The sequence below is a fragment of the Callospermophilus lateralis genome, chromosome 11 (assembly GCF_048772815.1).
Source record: "Callospermophilus lateralis isolate mCalLat2 chromosome 11, mCalLat2.hap1, whole genome shotgun sequence".
Classification (NCBI taxonomy): Eukaryota; Metazoa; Chordata; class Mammalia; order Rodentia; family Sciuridae; genus Callospermophilus; species Callospermophilus lateralis.
The window spans coordinates 10984733-11006586 of NC_135315.1; the positions used below are offsets into that span (position 1 = coordinate 10984733).

The window sequence follows — 21854 nt, forward strand, 5'->3', positions numbered from 1 at the left end:
AATGTGGCACTTCGGCTTCTTATATATAAAAACTGTACTTTTGTTCTTCTAGGACTTAGAATTAAACTTATTGATGTTGTTTTTGTTTATTTTAAGGATTATAGATTTTCAATCGTGTGTAATACCAAGAGGCTGCACTGTTTTCCTATCCTCGTGAATATTATCAGCAATGGGCTACTTTGGATGCTTAATTATACACAGTCTATTCGAATTGAGAGAAGTCCATTTAATCTGGTAAATATTGAATTTAGTGATCCTGAAATTAAGAATTTGAAAAGTAACCCATGTTTTTCCTCCTTAAGGTTTAAATATGCATAATTAACTACTCACCCTAAAAATTATTATTGTGTCCTAACATTTTAAATATGTTAATCAAATAAGATGTGTTTTTTTTTTCTTGCTAGGTGATTATCAGAGAAATTTCATCAGTGAATACTTCTGAATATTTTGTCATATTCTCCTGGGGGATGCTCTGGAAAGTCATAGAGACATTCCAGGAAGGATATTAGGGAGGGACAGAGACAGAAAACACTGAATTAGAAATCAAGAGCCTTTTACATGTTCCTTTTAATTTTATAAATTTAACATAATTTACTAATAGAAACTCCATTGACTATGTGAGTTAAGTGACTAACATGGATGAGGATTTGCCAGTACTTGCCTGGAATACTTTCTGATTCATTCCTTCATGGTTCCTCTGTCGCAAGGGTTTCTTATACCCATGAGCTGCACTTGCAGGATTTGGGCTACAGCCTGTCTTCAGACAATTAAGGAAATAATGGTTGGAGACAGAGGGCCCTCCACACTGAGCTCCAATCTTATCACCTCCTTCCGTTGTCTCTGCAGCCCAGAAGTGACAGTGGCTTCCCATTTCATCATTCTTCTTGAATGATGATCCCCCATATAACCACTGCGTGATTATTAGAAAACAATAAGTATTTGAGATCCTATAGTTTTCTGGTTGTTACCAAAAGGAATCTCTGGAAACTGATTCCAAATGTTTTACACCAAAAGTTTGGAAGACCGATCAGCAGGATTAGAAATAGACCAGTTAAAAGGAAATTTCACTTTATGACAAAGGTGTTGAGTTCCATTTTTGGCTCCATTGCATGGTTGTTACACTCAAGTGCAGATTTTCTGTAGGTAATGGGGAGAATGGGAATGGTATAGATTTGAGAGGAGAGTAATGTCTATGCATCCACGAGTTGAATGTGATCAGGGGGAATACAGGATGGTGTCTGAAGGGAACTCTTCTGAAAGTAGAACCAGTGGGTGACAGAAAGGGACAATTACCCTCTCTTGATTATTCAGTTTTCTCATGTCTTTGCCTGTTTGCTCAGGATCAAAATGGACCTAAATTCCATGGTTACTCTCTTAAGTCGCATACTCCTTCATTCCTATCATGACAGTAATGCATTTTTCCACCTGGAGAAAAATTGGAATTTATAGACACAGACTCCAAAATCTTAAAATTTGAGAATTGAAAAACTATTCTGAAACAGACTTGTGTTGTTTCTCTAATTTTATCCATGAGATAGTCCTGTATGCTGCTTGGGCACAGGCCCAGTCTCAGACAGACACTGATTTGGGGGTAGTGATTTAAATTTTATTTCCTCAAAGATGCATTCATTGACACCAACTTTCCTTTTCAGCTCTGTGCTAGAGAATGTATCCTCCCAATTGCTAAGGACTTCACATACCCATCTGTGATTTGCTGAGAAAGACATGTTGCCTAGGCCTGAGTTATCTGTTAATGAAGGGTCACAATTCACGAATTATTACTATTTTTTTTATCGTGGTAAAAAACATAACATAAAACTGAACATAATAACCATTTTAAAACATACAGTTCAGTATTATTAAATACATTCACATTGTTGTGAAATAAAGTTCTAGAACTTTTATGTCTGGTGGAAGTAAAACTCTCTATCCATCAAACAGTTCCTATTCCCATCTCCTCTCCTGCTCCTGGGGAGGAACCATCACTCTACTTTCTATTTCTATGAATTTGACTACTTTAAATACCTTAATATTTGTTTCTTCTTGACTGATTTATTTCACATAGCATAATGTCCTCCATGTTCATTCATGTTGCAGCATGTGACAGATTTTCTTCCTTTTTAGAGCTGAATAATGTTTTATTATATGTATATATACTATATTTTATTTATCCATATATCCACTGGTAGACATTTGGGTTGGTTCAATCTCTTGACTATTGAAGTAATGGTGCTATCAACGTAGTGTGCACGTACCTCTTAAAAACCCTGCTTTGTGTTCTTTTGAATGTATACCCAAAAGTGAGACCTAAATCATTTCTGACTTGTCTTTTTCTTAGAGTTGAAGCCTCACATCAAGTAATAAGAAATCACTCCCGCCCCCCCCCGCCCCCCCGCTTGGATGACTGTGAACTAGAACTATATTTTGACTTCTCAATATTTCAAAAAGCATATTCTTTGATTGTTAGTGTATGTTTCATGAAAAAATTTACTATTACGTTTTTGCTTCCAGAACCATCTTCACATCTGGACTGGGTTGCCGGATGCTTCTCCATTCATGTTTTTTGTTGTGTGCTGCCTTTCTCCTTACATCGCCATGAGCAGTGTCACTGACTACAAAGTAAGAGAAAGTAGGGAAGTGCAAGCATTTAAAGTTATTATTATTATTTTTAATGCTTTGTGTTCAAAATGTTTTCCCATGAGAAAAATGCTTAACTGTATTTTAATTCAGATCATATTGTTGATCATTATTTCTAGCAAGTTAAAAACTTACTTTTAAAAATACAAAATACTTTTTACTTCAAATTTACAGCATAAGTGCAATAATTCTTTTTGACTCACTGTAAACCCTTAAAGAGCAATATTATATATATAAAAAAAAATCTTTGGACTACATTATTTCCTAACTCAGGAGGAAATCATTGATGTTGAAATTGAAGACCAAATTTAACTTGGGTTCCTTCTGCATTCTGCACATGCAATTTTATGTTATATTTGTATTTAGTTATGCTCATTATCCAGACATAACATGAAAGTTAGTTTTAGATAAGACCTCTTTCATCATCTTGAGCCAGTAACTCTATGGAAAGATGAATACACAAAGGAAAATTTATGTCCTTCAGGTCACAAAACATTTCTCTGGAAGGAGCTTAATGCTTTTATATATATATATTTTAGGTGGACACAAATATCTTCTTTTTTTTAAATTTTTACGTGGTGCTGAGAATTGAACCCAGTGCTCAACTGGCATGCTACCACTTGAGCCATATCCCCACCCCCGAGCTTAATGCTTTGAGAAAATATCTGAATAGTGAATAGAAAATAAATAAAATAAAACCTACCAAATAAAACAAAGCACATTTTAAAAATGGCCACTTTTATGTAACTGTATCTGTAGACCTCAGTTTCCTGACTAATATGTAAACTACAAACACACAGTATGCAAATAGTAAACACACATACATTTATACACACACATACAGCATAATAATTATATGTATTTATATACACTACATATTATTTTTTAAAAATTAGAAGGTTAGATTATATATCTTAAAAATTCTTCCAATTTATTTCTTTTTTATTTGCATTTTACTTGAACCTATATATACATTCTGTGTTCTCTCATCAGAAAAAAGCCAGTTCTCAGCTATGGATTTCAGGCCTCTACCCCTCTGCTTACTGGTGTGGACAGGCAGTGGTGGATGTTAACCTCTTCAATTTAATTCTCCTTTTAATGTATTTAATCATCTGCATAACAAACAAAATGGGCATTTCTGTTACAAGTCAAGGTATATTTGCTATGGTAAGTAACATATTACATAGATTTTTAAGGTAATTAATAATGAATTTTAACATTAAGTTTTCTATAATGATGGTAATTTCATCTTTATTTTACCATAAACCAAAAAATGCTTGCAAAGTTCATGTGCAACAAAATATCTTTAAAATATTTGTAATGTGATTTTATTTCTTCAGATAATATTTCATTTTTTGATCCTGATTTTTTTTTGTATTTCTTCAGGTTGTTGTATCACTTGGTTATTCAGCTTCTCTTATTTTCCTGACATATGTGATATCATTTATTTTTCGTAAGAGGAGAAAAAACAGTGGCCTCTGGTCATTTTGCTTCTATGTTGTAAGTGCACATCTAGAGATATATTTATTTCTGAACTGTCAATGTAATATCCCACATAGTCACCTTTGTCTTAAGTAACTTGTCTTAACAATAGAAGTTAAATCTCAAAATCCAAAATGCTCCAAACCCAAACATTTCTGGTCCCAAGAATTTCAGATAAGGGGTACTTAAACCTGCACTTTAAAATTGCACTGTCGAAAGGAGGGCAAAGGTAACTCATGGTATCAAGTTAGTGATGTTTCTAAATAATTTAGTTACAACCCTTTCTAGAGAGTTCATGAAATACTTAATAGAAGTCCTGAAATATAAAATACACTATTGAGTGTATAGATACTTCACAATATGGGGCTTCCTGGCAACACTAAAACAAAAACTCATCCTAGTCTCACTTGTTTCTAAATGAAAACTTAAACATAAGTCTAAGACATTAAAACTTACAAATTTACACCTAGAGTTTTGAACTCCAATCTTGTATTTCATAAACATTGGACTTTTTCCCCCATCTTCTAGTGTCTTAGAAAAAAAAAAGATTTTGAACATTTCCACCATAAAAAATGCTAAATATTTGAGAAAATAGAGCAAATGCTTAAACTTGATTTAAGCATTACATAATATATACATGTATTGAAATATCACATGGCACCCCATTTATAATCTTTGATTTATATATCAGAAATAGATTTGATTTTGAAAGTAATAACTTCACTGAGACAGATCACAAAATATTCAAAAATTACCTAGATTAACTCAAAACACCACCAAAAGCATTCAAGTATATACACACAGACCTTCAGACAATCTTTGCAGACGTAGTCTATCAAGATCTAGTAGAATATACTTATTTAAAAATTAGAATTGAAGCTGGGAGAGGTAGCACCTGCCTGTAATCCCAGTGGCTCAGTAGACTGAGGCAGGAGGATCATGAGTTCAAAGCCAACCTCAGCAACTTAGCGAGGCCATAAGGAACTTAGCAGGACACTGTCTCTAAATAAAAATAAATAAATAAATAAATAAGGCTGGGATATGGCTCAGTACCCTCTCCACAAAAAAAATTAGAATTGAAATATGTTTATCAGTTCATATGAACTGTCATGGTTTGGATCTGGAATGTACCAAGAGGTTCATCTATGGAAGATTTGTTGCTCAATTTGTTGCCCTAAGCAAATTAGTGAGGCTCTGTCTCAAAATAAAAAGGGGTGAGAGGGTGGTTCAGTGTTCAAGCACCCCTGGGTTCAATTCCTGATGCAAAAAAAAAAACAATGAAATTTTGGTTTTTGCAGCAAAATGAATGAACTTGGAGGGCAGTATGCTGAGTGAAATTATCCAGACACACACACACACACAAAAAAAATGCCATTATGTTCTCTCTCATATGTAGAAGCTAAAAAAAATAGTTACTTTGGATGTAGATTAGTGATTACTGGAGGTTGGAAAGGACAAAAAAGGGAAGGCAAATAAAGGTAGTCAACTCAGTAGGTTGACTAAAGTTCACAACAATCTATTATGTATTTTATTAATATCTAGAAGAGAGGAGTTCAAAGGTTCCAAACAGAAGGGGTTCCCCTGATTAGGCAATACATGCCATATTCATATGTTCAAATACCACTGGGGCTGCGGGTATAGCTCAGTAGTAAAGCACATGCTTAGAATGAGTGAGACCTGGGTTCTGGGTTCAATCCCTAGGACCAATAAAAAAGATGGAAAAGAAAAAGAAAGTCACAATGAACACATTAATATGCGCAATTAATACATATTTAAAAAGATAAAATTTTCTGTTGGGAAGTTAAAAAATCATGTGTATTCTCATTAACAAAACTCCTCCTCCTTTCTTTCTCTGGAAGTGGACACAGTGATGGCATGTAAGTATGTTTGCATGGGGTGAAATTCTGATATATGTGATAAGAGCCTTTATGCCTTAATGATTTCTTAAGTGTCTATGGGCTGAGTGTGTTTGATGTAATACATTTGGACTTTCCTTGTAGGTCTTGACTGTCATGCCTTACATCATTTTAATCAGTGACTTCAACATAACTGTGATCATTGTCAGCATGATATTACTTCCATCATCTACTTTGGAAGTATTTCTACTCTTCCTGTCAAAGGTAAGAAGTCTTACCATCTGTGTCCTTGATAATGTATATGTAGCCTATGGAAGTGCTTCTCCAAGATCTACAAGGATAGAAAGTGGATTAGTTTGAATTGGACGTGATATAAAATGACCATGAGGTATTTCTCTGGGATGACTAAAATGTTCTAAACTTGAAGTATGATTCTCCACAGCTTTGTAAACTTACAAACATCCTGGAATTGTGTGCTTAAAATGGGAAAATATTATGGCATGAAAATTGATCCTCATAAAGCTGTTAAAAAAAAGCCTTCTCCTTTGCACCTTGCAAAAATATATGCCCCATTAAATGCTATTGAAATCTAACATCAGATTTAAAAGAGCTCTCTGGGTCAATGAGTATTCATTATCCACTCTGAGGATAAATTCATGCATCCTACCATCTAGGTATTCAAAAACAGGTATCAAATACTATTCTGCTAAGCATTAGGACACCTGATTAACAAGATCTCATAGTCCTTCCTTTCACAGAGTTTAGAGGAGACAAAGATCAACTTCCAGAAAGTGAACACAACAAACTTAAAGGTTACAAAGGAGAAGGGCAGAGGGCCAAGGGAGAACATGCAAAGTTCAGCCAATGTGCTCTGGAAAGTCAGAATTCTTCTGGGGACTTGATGTTCCCATACATTCCTAAAGGATAATTAAGAGTTAATGTGTCAGGGAGTGAGGCAGGGAGTAAGCATGTTCTGCAGAGGGAAGCAAAGGCATCAGAACAAAAATACTTCTCCATCAACTGAGGGATGTCTGGAGTTCTTGACTATATACTCAGCCCTTTGCTTAAAGCATTTTGCTTTTAAAATACAAATAGAAACCAGCAAGGGAAAATCCATTAATCTAGATCTATCACATATTAGGAGGAATGAGTTACTCTCTGAATGAATTGACTGATGAAGAAAGAATAACATGATAGTGCTATTTATTATGATGGGAAATGGTCACCATGTGGGGAGAAGTAACCCTGTGAACAGGCTTTTGTGGGACACTATTTTCACGCTGCCTACACCTCTCTCTGTCATGACTTCAGTGGAATTTCAGCAAATGTTTTGGTTTTTAAGCCCAGAGTTGTTTTTTGGCTTTGTTTTGTTTTAATTAGAGGAGAGGAGGTTGCCTGCTCATTGAGAAATAGAGACTTGAGTAAGAGGTTTCCCTGTTTCTCTGCTGAGAATTTGTCTCTAATGTACATAGAGGAATTGAGCTTAATGAAAAATCAGTCAAGTCAACTTGTGAAATTTCATATTATTTAAGTACAAATTATAAAGAAGATGATTTTCACTTAGCTCCCACCCCTTTTTTGGCCTTTTCAGAGAGGACAGGAATACCACGAAGAATTTCAAGAATTCAAATTTCACCTGAGTGCTGTTGATCTTCTAGTGTGCCTAATAGTAAGAGGATCTTATTACCTCACCACATACTCTTTTGAATGGCTGTCATTTACTATAACTATATGATCTTGTCTAGGATATACCGGCTCTGAAAGTGTTTCAAATAAAGTCTTACATAAATCAATTACATTTGGATATAAACTTAAACCTTAGAATTACTTCTTATATGCATGATTAGAAGGTATAAGACCAGAATTCAACATAAAATTAATTTTTGTTTCTCCTGTTTACTGTCTCCACTGTATTTAAGAAAGCTTGTAAAAAAAAATACAGATACAATATAAATTAAATCTTTGGAAATTAGATGAAAAGACAAAAGTTGAACAAGAATGAAATAGAAAAATGATTATGTTAGCAATTTCAGGCTGAGAAAAACTACTATTTTTAAATACTCTGTGTCAGACTTCTCTAGGTGTAAAAAAAAACATAGATATCCCTGTTCTCAGAGACCTTATATTTGGGTGAAGTAGATAGGTGGTAATCTAATTAAATTATATGTACTGTGTTAGATGGGTGGTCAGGAAAGGCTTCGAGAACAACATTCCAGAAGATGGCAGGAGTGACCTTTGTTTGTCCCTGGGTCATCTGGGAGGCCAGTGTGGTTTAGGCAGAGCAAGCAAGGGGCAGAGTCATAGGAGAGATAGTCACAGAGGCAGTGGAACAAGTGTAGAGTTGAGAGAAGGGGCCACACAGAGCAGTCTGGGCCACTCTAAGGACAGCAACACTACTTTGAGTAATGGAGGAGTCTGAAGGGTCTTAGGCAATGAGGTACAATCAGACTTACGTATTGAAGAATAGCTCTGGTGACTGTGGTGAGAAGGGATGTGTAGGTTAAGAGGAGCTGAGAGAGACCCGGTGGGAACATGTTGTAATTATCCAGATGACAAATAATAATGACCCAGGTAGGAATAACACAGTAGGGGTGAGAAGTAGTTAACTTATGAATAATTTTGAAGATGAAGCAGGCAGAATTTACTGACAGACTGAATGTGGGTTGTGAGCAGAACAAAGGAGGCAGGTTCAGCTAAGACAGATTGTGACTAAATAACTAGGTTTGCCCACAGACTTATAAGAATTCACAACAATGTTACCTGACAAACACCATCAATTTCACATGAATGTTTAAGTTACATTTCTGAACTGATGTTAAATAAAACTCTTTTCTTGTCTCTTAGCCTTATGTCCAGGCTTTGCTATTGGTGTTTATTCTAAGATGCATGGAACTAAAATGTGGACAGAAAGTAATAAGAAAAGATCCTGTTTTCAGGTTGGTAAAATCTTTAATTTTATATTTGATATCATACTTTAGTGTTCCTAGATGGTGGCTGTACTATCAGCTTGTGATTATGGATTTATGTGTACAATCTAAGCAGTATGATGTTTGGCATTATGATCAATGGATTTCTGATTTACTGCCAGGAATTCAGAGTCCTGGGAGAACTTGGCCTCTAAGCTGCTGAGGGAGACTTTAGTTTCTCAAAAATATGACGAGCACCCAAACACACCATTAGCCCATCCAAGAGTGTGCACTCTTGAACAGACTAGGTAGGATGAATTGATTTAGCAAAGTAGTTCACAGTATTTCACAAGTGGAGGGACTCTGGAAAGACTGAGCAGTGAAAGATGTTGACACAATGCGCCTGATGAAGATGGGCTCAGAGCAAGCAGAGGCATGAGAATGAGTTGCATTGTCAAGAGGAAGGAGCAGTATTTGCTGATGAGTTTGAAAGGTCAAATCCACTTACTGGAAGAGAGGGATTCTGGCTAGTGGGACAGGAGTTCTCAGCAAAGCAGAAGAAACACTGGCAGTTATAATCACCACCAGTCTAATAAAAGAAAGGACACTTGGAAAATTACAGGGACACTGACTTTGTTTTTCTTTTGGTACCAGGGATTCAATTCAGGGGTGCTTAACCACTGAGTCACATCTCCAGTCCTTTTTATATTTTATTTAGAGACAGGGTCTTGCTGAGTTGCTTAAGGCCTTGTTGAGTTGCTGAGGTTGGCTTTAAATTCTCAATCCTCCTGCCTCAGCCTCCTGAACTGCTGGAATTACAGGCATGCACCACCACATCTGGCTAAAACACTGACTTTTGATATGTCTTTGACAAGTGGAAAACCACATGTAACATTTCAATTTTTCTCCAGAATCTCCCCACAAATTCAAAATGTTCCACTTAATCCAGAAATACATGTAGATGAAGATGAAGATGAAGATGTTCAAGCAGAAAGAATGAGAGCATCAAGTGCCCTGACCACTTCAAACGTAAATGAGGTAGAAAAGCAAGAAATTATGCATGTTACTGGAAATACCCAAGAAGTATCCAACTTAGAGTTCCATATCTTGGTTTTCGTTTTTAATGTTTGGAGTTTGGTGTGTTTTTAATCCTTAAATATGCAGACACTTCTTTGGAAGATAAAAGAACACAAAACATAATGATTTTATTCTTCTTTTGAGAAAATGAGTTTTGACAACTAGTGCTTGCCTTTTAAAACCGAAAAATCTTCTTGAGTTGAATAATTCATGTGAGATTTGTTATAAAATACTAATTGGAGATTAAGATTTTAAGGGTTAGTCTTTCATTCTGTGAGTTGGAGGTCGTGATGTTTCCATGAGCTTGGCCACTCTGTTCTGGCAAGGTCATTCATATTTTCTCAGTCTATTTAGAAATTGGACACTATTCATGCTAATGAATGCATATTACATTTGTAATTAACATTATGGATTACTCTTTCAAAATATGGTCTTGTCTATGACATAAGTCATGAAAGGTCCTAGCAGGGAGATCATAGCAACACATCATGCTGTTATCTTTTCTAGAATCCAGTCATAATTGCCAGCTGTCTACACAAAGAGTATGCAGGCCAGAGGAAAAGTTGCTTTTCAAAGAGGAAGAAGAAAATAGCAGCAAGAAATATCTCTTTCTGTGTGAAAAAAGGTTTGTGATAACCACATTTTTGAATGACACTTGTATTTAGAAATATCCACTGAGCATCTATGCTGTCAGCATTGTTTAATTTGCAAAGGCCTTCATTCACTCATTTATCTGACATCCTTTTTTAAGTTTCCCAGGGATTATTTTAGGATCTGGAAAAATAATTATGGAGAAAATAGGCAAATATTCTAGCCTAGCAAGTTTTACATCCTACAAAGAATCCATAAATAAAATAACTTACAAAGAAAATTATCAGATATCAAGTAAGTTAATGTGGAAAACTGAAATATTTTAAACGACATGAATGATGTGGAACAGTGTGTGGTTAAGGTCAGGGAAGACATATTAGGGCAGTGACAGTAAAGCCAGATCTGGTGATAAGAAGATGTGAGTCCATGTGAGCATTAAAAGATAAGAGCACCCAGGTAGAGGAAACTTCAAGGGCAGGGATTCATATCAACGCATCAGGAGCTTTTGTGTCTCAGAGAGGCCAGAGGGTGCATCTGAGAATAGAAGGGAGGAAATCAAATGATGGGTGGGGCTGAGTGGGATAAGCTTTTAAAAACAGAATATTTTTTATTTGCATTTCTCTAATTCCTAGAGATGATGAACACTTTTTCATATATTTGTTGATTGATTGTATATCCTCTTCTGAGAAGTGTTTGTTCAGGTCCTTGGCCCATTTGTTGATTGGATTATTTCTTTTTTTTTTTTTTGGTGCTTAGCTTTTTGAGTTCTTTATATACCCTAGAGACTAGTGCTCTATCTGATGTGTAAGGGTTAAAGATTTGCTCCCAAGATGCAACCTCACAGATTGTTTCTTTTGCTGAGGAGAAACTTTTTAGTTTGAATCCATCCCATTTATTGATTCTTGATTTTAATTCTTGCACTATAGGAGTCTTATTGAAGAAATCGGGGCCTAACCCCACATGATGAAGATTAGGGCCTACTTTTTCTTCTATTAGACTCAGAATCTCTGGTTTAATTCCTAGGTCCTTGATCCACTTTGAGCTGAGTTTTGTGTCTGGTGAGAGATAGGGGTTTAATTTCATTTTGTTGCATCTGGATTTCCAGTTTTCCCAGCACCATTTGTTGAAGAGGCTATCTTTTCTCCAGTGCATGTTTTTGGCACCTTTGTCTAATATAAGATAATAGTAATTTTGTGGGATCCTCTCTGTGTCCTCTATTCTGTACCATTGGTCTACCAGTCTGTTTTGGTGGGTGCCAATACCATGCTGTCTTTGTTACTATTGCTCTGTAATATAGTTTAAGGTCTGATATAGGGATGCCACCTGCTTCACTCTTCCTGTTAAGGATTGCTTTAGCTCTTCTGGGTCTCAATATTTCCAAATGAATTTCATGATTGCTTTTTCTATTTCTATAGATACTTTTGTGCTTTTGATAGTATAGTTATTTTTATAATATTAATTCTGCCTATCCAAGAGCTAAGATATCATCTCATTCCAGTCAGAATGGCAGTTATTATGAAGACAAACAACAATAAGTGTTGGCGAGGATGTGGGGAAAAAGGTACACTATACATTGCTGGTGGGACTGCAAATTGGTGCAGCCAATATGGAAAGCAGTATGGAGATTCCTTGGAAATCTGGGAGTAGAAACACCATTTGACTCAGCTATCACTCTCCTTGATCTATACCCAAAGGACTTAAAAACAGCATACTATAGGGACACAGCCACATCAATGTTTATAGCAGCACAATTCACAATAGCTAAACTGTGGAACCAACCTAGATGCTCTTCAATAGATGAATAGATTAAAAAAATGTGGCATATATACACAATGGAATATTACTCAGCAATAAAAGATAATAAAACCATGGCATTTGCAGGTAAATGGATGGCGTTGGAGAAGATAATACTAAGTGACGTTAGCCAATCCCCAAAAAACCGATGCCAAATGTTTTCTCTGCTACAAGGAGGCTGATTCATAGTGGGGTAGGGAGGGATAGAAGAACTCTAGATAGAGCAGAGGAGTGAGAGGGGAAGGGAGGAGGCAGGGGTTAACAAGGATGGTGGAATGTGATGGACATCATTATCTAAAGTACATGTATAAAGACATGAATTGAACATACTTTAATACAAATAGAGATATGAAAACTTGTTCTATATATGTGTAATAAGAATTGTAATGCACTCTGCTGTCATTTGTTTTTTAAAAATCAATTTAAAATTTAAAAATATGAAAAAAAAGAAATTTATATTTCATTCCAAGTTAAGGACTGCAACTGGAGTACTTTTAGCAGGCCTGTGTCATTGTTTAATTTATATTTTGAGAATACACATGCTGGCTACTACTGTTCCTGAATTTGAGTAGGGGGCAATTTATATCTGCTTGGATGAATGGTCATAGTAGTTTGGGCATGGGTGATTGGATTTGGGATGAAGTGTCCTTGACTTCCCAGGTATAGGAATCATTTATGTCTGTACTACTAAAGAAAACAATTTGGGTACATTTTTAATGGAAATAGGAAGTCTCAGTGAATGAAGATAAATGTATTGACATCAACTTTATAAACTTTTTGCTAATATTTTATATAATCATAAGAATTAATGTTTTGGCAACATGGATTACATATATATTACAAATTATAAAATGATTCTGTCAGCTGCACAGATGTGATTACATTGAAGAAACAGGTTTATGTAAACTGTGAATTCACTTCCACTATTAATAAACTGATTCTTTTTTGCAGGTGAAGTTTTGGGATTGCTAGGACCCAATGGTGCTGGTAAAAGTTCTTCTATTAGGATGATAGCTGGGATCACAAAGCCAACAGCAGGACAGGTACTGAGAAGCAAAGAAATGCCTTCCAATTCCAGCACAGAAATTTCATGATCAATATAGGTTATATCATTGTAAGTCTATAGTTTTTTGTATTTTGGATATTTTTATTTTCCCTCTTTTATTACTTTCTCCAGGCATTTAAAGGTTTATAAAAGAAGTTGGGATGTCCCCAGAAACCAAATACCTTTTCTTCATCACAATATCTTGGAAACCCCTGAGGCTTATTAGGCCTCCCAACTCCCTACATGCCAGAATGTAATTTTATATTAATAGAGTACATGCTTTCGTAATAAATATGAAGTGATTTCTAGGGTATTCCTTTGATGATCTGACAGTTTAGGCATTTTTTAGCTATGTGTCAGTTTTTTGATTACTTGTACCGCTGTTTTTAAAACTGTTTTACCTTTGTAGGTGGAACTGAGAGTTGGGGAATGCAAGTCATTTCTGGGTCAGCAGGGAGATGGCATGGTCAAGTTCCTGGGGTACTGTCCTCAGGAGAATGTGCTGTGGCCCACCCTGACAATGAAGGAACACCTGGAGGTGTATGCCACTGTGAAAGGGCTGCAGAAAGAGGACGCTGCCATTGTCATTTCACGGTACAGAGAGGTCCTGCGATTCCTTTTTGCCAAGAGGCAGGGAAACTGTATCATTGATGATGAACTCACTAACAAAGAGTGGAGAGTGGGAAGGCATTTACACCTTTTCAGAGCATTGGTGGTAGAAAAGGGATGAAGGACAAGACGTGGTTTCCTGCATCCCTGAAAGAGGGAATTTTAAAAAATGATTATATAAATTATTGCCAAAGTTAAGTTAATGAAAGTTAATGAAATCATGAATAACCATTAATTTTAGTTTTTCTAATAAAAAAACTGGAAACTGAATAAACATCCATTTTCAGTTTCTCATTCAGATTTCTAGAATTTTAGTTTTTCTTTAAAACTCTTTTTTTTTTTAGTTGAAAACTATTGTATTCCAAAGTAAATAGTTTTTTTTTTCTTTACCATGACTTAAAGTGTTGGGCATGACTTAGCATTTTGAGAATAGTATGGCCATATGTTCCTTCAGTTCTGTTAGAATTGTAGACTTGCATTTTCCAGAAATTCCTGATTGTCCTTATATATTTATCCTGTTTTCTATCAGACTTGTGAATGCTTTCAACCTGTATGAGCAGCTAAATGTTCCAGTGCAGAAATTAGCATCAGGAACCACGAAAAAGGTACATGTGATATTTGATGTTCTTCTGAGGGCTTGCATGGCATGGAGCCAAACAGGGGTGTTTCTCTACATTGCAGTTATGTTTTGTGCTGAGCATCCTGGGAAATTCACCCATCTTGCTTCTGGATGAACCCTCTACAGGCATAGATCCAACAGGGCAACAACAGATTTGGTGAGCATTATCGTAGGCCTCAGAGCCATGAGTATAATCGTTGTGTGAAGTTGTGCTTATAAACTGATCTTGGAAATCATCCCCTCAAATCTATTGGTCTCTGATTCAGTGGAGACTGTGTACTAATCTGCTGCTATAGTTTGGATCTTGAACGTCCCCTAATGGTCCCTGAAGGCTTAGTCCCCAACCTGTGATGCTATTGAGTGGTGTGACCTAGTGGAAGAAAGTTTGGTCATTGGAGGCATGCCCTTGTATGGGATACTGGGATGCTAGCCTCTCCTATCTTCTTCCTTCCCAGCCACCTTGAAGTGATCAGCTTTTCTCTATCACATACTACCATGTGATCCATGATGTTCCACCCTGCCACAGGCCCCAAAGCAACAGAGCCAACTGATCATGGACTGAAACTTCCAAAACTGAGCCAAAATAAACTTGTCTTCCTTTTAATTTTATTCTCCTAGGTATTTTTCACAGTAATGGAAAGATCATGTGTTAGTTATTCATCAGCTATCATTATAATAAATACCTGAGTGTTAGAGTCTGTAAACAAGTCTGGATGGCGCCTGGCAAAATGCCAGAGGGAGTGGTTTGTGAAGTAACAAAAGCAAGCCATTAAGTGTGGAGATTCCTTATTGGTTGACTGCTGTATCTATTTTATGCTAATTAGATAAGCTGTGTAAAATGTTTAAATACCGCTCTTATTCTAGAATAAACGGCTTCCACTCCTGCTGCATCAACGTACACAAGTCATTCGTCACCCCCCCCCCCCCCAGCCGGACTGCGGCACCTGAGAGAATCACCTTTGAAGAGAAGAGATTTATTTAGCTCATCTCTTTGGAGGCTCAGTGCATGATCACTTTGCCTCATTGCTTTGTGCCTGTGGCAAGGCAGCACGTAATGGTGGAAACGTGTGACAGAACAAAACTGCTCACCTCACAAGCCAGGGCAAAGAAAGCAAGAGAGCAAGAAGGGAGCTGAGGTTCTACAATCTCTTTAGGAAGACAAGCCCCAGAGGACACAAAGACTCCCACTAGGCGCCCCACCTCTTAAAGGTCCCACCTCCTCCCAGTTGCACCACCCTAGGCATCAAGCCTTAACCTATGGACCTTTGGGGACATTCAAGATTCAAACCATAGCAAAGATAATTCATATTATTGAGCAAAAAAAAAGTTTGCAAATATGTGATCCTAATCTGCATCATATTCTTATAGTTTTTAGGCTTAAGAAAGATCCTAAATATTTTGTTGGAGTTTGGAGTTTGGGGTATTTTAATTTGGAATATATTTTAATTGTGACTTTTAATTTTTGAGATTATCTTTTTCCTTTATCTCCTTCTACTCTCTTTTCCTAGAGACTGTTAATTTACTGACATCATTTCCTTTCTTCACCCTTTTTAAAAAATACTTTTTAGTTGTTGAAGGATCTTTATTTTATTTACTTATTTATATGTGGTGTTGAGAATAGAACCCAGTGCCTCACATGTACGAGGCAAACACTCTACAGCTGAGCTGCAACTCCAGCCCCTCCTTTCTTCCCCTTTTAATTTATAAAATTGTTTATTCAATTTTCCGGTCTTTTCCTCTTACTTTATTTTCTATGAGTTACTCTCTGGATTAATAAAACCTTCAGTACAGTTTCATATTTGTGAAAATCCAATATTTTTCAACTTTAAAAAATCCTCTATTATGGAAATTTTATGCAAATGTACATAAAATGATTTACAAATCTGTTATATCCACCACTGAGTTTCAGTAGTTAACAATATCAGGCCACCTTGATATTTAACTAACACATTCACCTACTTCCTTTCCCTACCCTTTAATTATTTTGAATGAAATATGAGGCACCTTATCCTTTTTTTTATAAATATTTCAGTTAGTATCTTCAAAAGATAAAGAGAATTACTTAAATTATTTAATAATTTAATAATAAATAATAATTATTAAATTATTTTAAAAAGGTATAGCAACACCATTAGCATATTTAAAAATATTAAAAACTTTTCTTTAGGTTATCAAAACATAGTATTCACTTTTCCCTGATATTTTTTAATTACGATATTTTTAAAGTAGATTTAAAAATTTATCTATGAAATTTCTCCTTCATTTTGCTCTCTCTCGCTCGCTCTCTCTCGCTCTCTCTCTCTTGCTCACTGTTTTTCTGTATTTTTGTTTTAAATTTTGTCTTGGCTCACTTCAGGCAGGCAATCCAGGCAGCTGTTAAGAACACTGAGAAGAGTGTCCTCTTGACCACCCACTACCTGGCTGAGGCTGAGGCTCTGTGTGACCGTGTGGCCATCATGGTGTCTGGAAGGCTGAGGTGGGTGTCACTCCAGAGCCTGCACTTGACACCTAAGACAGAATCCCTGTGGAAAGGGCAGAACTGCAGTGAGCAGCTGGAGCCTTTCCTTTCCCTTTCCACTACCTTGGAAATTGAAGAATTGCATCAAATGTTAGTGGTAGTGTTTTTTCCAACATGTTCTCCTTCTTACCCATAGATGCATTGGTTCCATCCAACACCTGAAAAGAAAATTTGGCAAAGATTACATTCTAGAACTCAAAGTGAAGGAGCCTTCTCAAGTACCTTTGGTCCACACCGAGATTCTGAATCTTTTCCCCCAGGCTGCACAACAGGAAAGGTGAAAAGGGTTCTGATTTTGGAGAAAGGTGTGGGCTTTACCCTCAGGTTTCTTTTTTGCTCTGGGAGAACTTCATTGTGATTTCACTTCAAATCATAGTTAGGGACCTCAGGAAAGGATTTGTTGACTCTTCCTTATTAGAAAAGGCTTGGGAGTTGGCCTGTAGCCCTTCACAATATAAAAGAAACTGCAATCAAGATAAAGAATCTCCCTTTGATGGAATTTTCATGCTTTCATATGAAGAAAAGAAAGGAGTCTGTGTGTGTATGTGTGTGTGTGTGTTATAGTGTGTGTGTGTGTGTGTGTGCGCGCGCGCTCGCGCACGAGTGACATTGGGGGAGACCAAGAAGATTGAGTGGGAGCTGATTTTAAGACAAGTACATCAAAGATACAGGATAGAAAAATTGCTATTTTTATTTTAGCAAAGTGAAAATGTAATTGTCTATCTAAGATATGCTTCAGGGCATGTAACTCAGCCCTGTTCTTAGAATTTTGGTGTCATAGATTAGACAAGAGGTTTTGATATACATGGAAAGACCATGGATGGTAAGATGGAAGGAGCAGGGACTGGTCTGTAGGGAGCCTGTCCTGTGGGTGTGGTCAACCTTTGGGCCATGTGGGAGCACCAACCTCTATTTGGGAAAGAGCTGAGAAGAGGGCATGAGATTGTGCAACCAGAAGTAGTACATGGAAACAAGATGTCCCAAATCAATTCTGACTGTTCCTTTGAGGCCAGTGAAGTCTTCAGGTCTTTTGTGTCCCTTTCTCCCAGCTTCAATCTCTCTTTACAAGTTAGCTTTCTGGTGACAAGTCTGAACTTTCATTTGAGATTGTTATCGATATAATTGAAACTCATCAAAGGGAAAAGTTTAGAATATTTTTTTTGTAACAAGTAAACAGTTTGTGTAAACTCAGCATAATATGTAACTATGCCAGATCATTACTAGAAGAATCTACAATAGCAAGGTACCAAAACTGATTAAATTTTTCCATTGATGAATGATAAATGATCATTTTTATTCTAAAAAGAAAATTGTTGTTTTAAAAAAGGAAATTAGTGATAATAGCAGTATTTATTTTGATGTTTGTCTTTCCCCTCAATGGAGATTCTGAGTTGAAGATGACATTTTCCTGTTCCCAGGTTTTCTTCCTTGTTGACCTTTAAGCTGCCCATGGCAGATGTTTACCCTCTATCTCAGGCCTTTTACAAATTAGAAACAGGTAAGAATGACCATATTTAAACAAAAGTCTTGAAGGATCAATTCATACTTGGACAGTAATTTAGTTGGAGGTGATTGGTTGTATGATATATTTTTTAAACAGACCCAGCAGGGCTGATTTTTAAGAATGGTAAGTGTAGATGATGATAGGTGTGTTAGTCACTTTCCATAGCTGTGACCAAAATACCTTACAATAACAATTTAGTGGAAGAAATTTTCAATTCTGAGGTCACTGTTTCAGAGGTTCAGTTCATATGGGCCAATTCCATTGCTCTGGGACTACAGTGAGGCAGAACATCATGGTGGAAGGGCTTGATGGAGGAGGCCTGTCAGCTTGTGTCAGCCCAGAAGCAAATACAAAAAGCAAGGAGCCAGGGATAGATATAGTCTCCAATGGCACACCCCTAGTGACCTACTTCCTTTGGCCACACCCTTCCTGACTACAATTACCACCCAGCAATCCATTCAAGTGAATAATCCATCAAATGAATTAATCCACTATTAGTTTATATCTCTTATAATCATTTCATCTCTAAATATTTCTGCATTACCACATGAGTTTTTCAGGGGATCCCTCCCAATCAAATCATGTCAATAATTAATCCAGCTGTCTGGAAGGAGGTTAATCTCCAGGGAAACTGCGTGAAAACACACAGCCATGCTTGACCATTTTACTGGGCTTCTGCAACATTACCCTCATAAAGCCCTTTGGTGTGGCTTGCTTTTCCTACTTATACACAGTCCTTCAGATCACGTGTCCCAATGAGTGCTTCACCCCTCTTCTCCTTCCATATCCACCTCCTTCTCACTTTCCTCCCTCAGTTGATGTCCTTGTTTTATATTTCACTAATAAAAGGAAAGCAATAGAGAAACCTTCCATTTGTCCATCAACCACCTCATATCTGTGCTGGTGTTCTCAGCCTTCCTGTGGCTTTGAATGATAGCTCAGGCCATTCCGTGACTGAGCATAATTTCTCTTGCTACTTGCTATCATTTTTCTGCTTTCAAGTGGGTCATTCTCAGCAGCAGACCAGTGTGGTGTAATTTCTCAGCACAGCATAGTGGTGAAGAGTTCAGAATCCAGGGCCAGTCTTATTGGTTCCCATGCCACTGCTGTTGCTTCCTACCCAAGAGACATTAGGTAAAAATTGCTTGATAACTGCCTGTCTAGATGGCTCATCTCGACAATGAGGAATAATATCAGTGCCCTCTTTGCCAGGTTGTTCAGAGTATTCAAGAAGTTAATTTCAAGTACCCAGAACTGTGCCTGGTTCATTGTGCTTGAGATAATAAGTAATCTCTGCTGTGCTCCTTTCACTCTAGACAATGGACTTCCTGGCTCTTCCTAAATGCTGACAGGCATAGTGCTCCTGCCTCAGGACTTTGTATTCTGGAATTCTTCCTAAATATCCAAGCTGCTTCTCCACTGTTTCTGGTTTCTGCTCAACGATCACCTTATTTCTGTGACCTTCCTGAACATCCTATTTAAAAAAGTGCCCAGCACACCCTATTTTATTTATCTGTTTTCTTTTTCTCCAAAGCCACTATAATAATTTACTCTGTTATATACTTAAGGTTTCATGGATTAATGCCCATATTATTCCCACTAAGATGCAAATACAAAGGCAGAGGGTTTTGCCTGGTTTCTTTATTGTTCTGTTTCTGGCATCTGAGAGTGCCTTTCATGTAGGAGATTCTTAGGCTGTACTTGATAAACCGTGAATATGTGAATCCAGTGACAGATGCCATTTAGAGTTTGTGGTGGAGAAGACTAACAGAGACCTGGTGTGGCAGAACCTACTAAGGGGAGTTCGAGATGGGTGTGAAACAAGAATAAAATCTTCCTCATGTATTAAGGATATGTCAGTAAAGGAACATTTGTAATTCCCCAAACACATATGCTAATATCACAACACATATTATCAGACAAGGTTTGAAAAAATACTAATATCAAGATGAATTAAGTATGCATTTATATTAATTATTTATGATGTTCATTATATCATCTTTCTGCAAATTATTTGTCTATTTGGTTTATCCAGTTATATTAATAATTTGAAGATTTAGTTCATATAACTAGGAACAAATCCTGGTAATAAAATGCCAGCATCTATACCTAGTTCTTTTTCCCACCAGTTAAACATAACTTTAACCTGGAGGAATATAGCCTCTCTCAGTGCACGCTGGAAAAGGTGAGTCTACCACTTGAATTTCTCTCATCCCTATAAATTTCACATGCCAGCAACATGTGTTTTTTTCTGATTATTTGGAAGACAGTTCATAATCTGATTATTCCCTTTTCTTCTTGTCTCCTCTTTAGGTATTCCTGGAACTTTTTAGTAGGCCAGAACTGGGAAATGTTGATGAAGAAGTTGATACAACCATGAGATGGAAACTTCTTTCTTATTCAGATGAACCCTAAGACCTCAAACCCAATGTGCTGATGTGCTATGAACATTTATTTTATGTAACAATTAGCAGTGTGTATGATTTAAAAGATGATTTGATATCAGGATCATGTATATGTTGTATGCGTAGTCCATAAATGAATAAATTTAAAATTACTCCTTTTCTTATACTTAGGGGTGGGGAGAAGTCTGTGATAAAGGCAATACTATTAATACTGATAAAGGTAAAATCACCCCAAGAACCAAACACTGGGTATTGTAAAATAAAACTACAAGCTTAAAGCATTTTCAAATATGACTTTGTTTTTCATTTGCTGAACTAGGTGATGGTGCTTCAAAAGCAGGAAACTGCGTGACAGCTTCATGCTGATTTGCTATATCAAGTTGATTTTTTTTAATACACAAATACAACTCAAATTCTTTTCCTAAAACCTTTACAAAAATTATTTTGACTTACATAGAGACTAAAAGGCCCTTGAATTAAAACATGAACAAACATGCATATTTGAAAAGAAGCTTTGAGTATACCTTTTGAAAAAGGGGAGTCAGAGTAATATTTGTGCAGAATTTTAAAACTTTGAATGCTAAGCTTATGTTCTCATGATTAACCTCATTTCCTCATCAATAGTTTTATGTGTATTTGCTACTCTTATAAGGTCATTTTCCCATTATTTTTGTATATGTGCATATAGTATATAGGTATACATATGTCTTCTGCATATCAGCTTAACATATATTTTTTATCCTTAAAAATAACTATGTCCTTATGAAAATTTGAAAAATTTTTTCCTGTTTTAATTTTCTGGTGATGTATC

General features: G+C 36.4%; 1 protein-coding gene across 4 annotated transcripts in view; it reads left to right on the forward strand.

Annotated features, from left to right (window-relative positions):
- LOC143410341 (ATP-binding cassette sub-family A member 6-like) overlaps positions 1–21332 on the forward strand; it is a 53267-nt gene extending 31935 nt beyond the window's left edge. For 3 of the 4 annotated variants that reach the window (XM_076871155.1, XM_076871156.1, XM_076871154.1), the window contains 18 exons: positions 97–234; positions 2512–2619; positions 3631–3804; positions 4024–4137; positions 6120–6239; positions 7567–7644; positions 8820–8911; positions 9793–9919; positions 10466–10583; positions 13295–13386; positions 13798–13982; positions 14527–14602; positions 14679–14773; positions 16973–17092; positions 17271–17411; positions 18553–18632; positions 20768–20823; positions 20952–21332. In XM_076871155.1, the coding sequence (XP_076727270.1) occupies positions 97–234; positions 2512–2619; positions 3631–3804; positions 4024–4137; positions 6120–6239; positions 7567–7644; positions 8820–8911; positions 9793–9919; positions 10466–10583; positions 13295–13386; positions 13798–13982; positions 14527–14602; positions 14679–14773; positions 16973–17092; positions 17271–17411; positions 18553–18632; positions 20768–20823; positions 20952–21053 (2016 nt within the window). In that variant the 3' untranslated portion in view covers positions 21054–21332. Of the gene's footprint in view, positions 1–96; positions 235–2511; positions 2620–3630; positions 3805–4023; positions 4138–6119; positions 6240–7566; positions 7645–8819; positions 8912–9792; positions 9920–10465; positions 10584–13294; positions 13387–13797; positions 13983–14526; positions 14603–14678; positions 14774–16972; positions 17093–17270; positions 17412–18552; positions 18633–20767; positions 20824–20951 lie in introns of those variants that run through there. The other variant, XR_013092721.1, reaches the window with a different exon arrangement.
- The last annotated feature ends 522 nt before the right edge of the window (positions 21333–21854 follow it).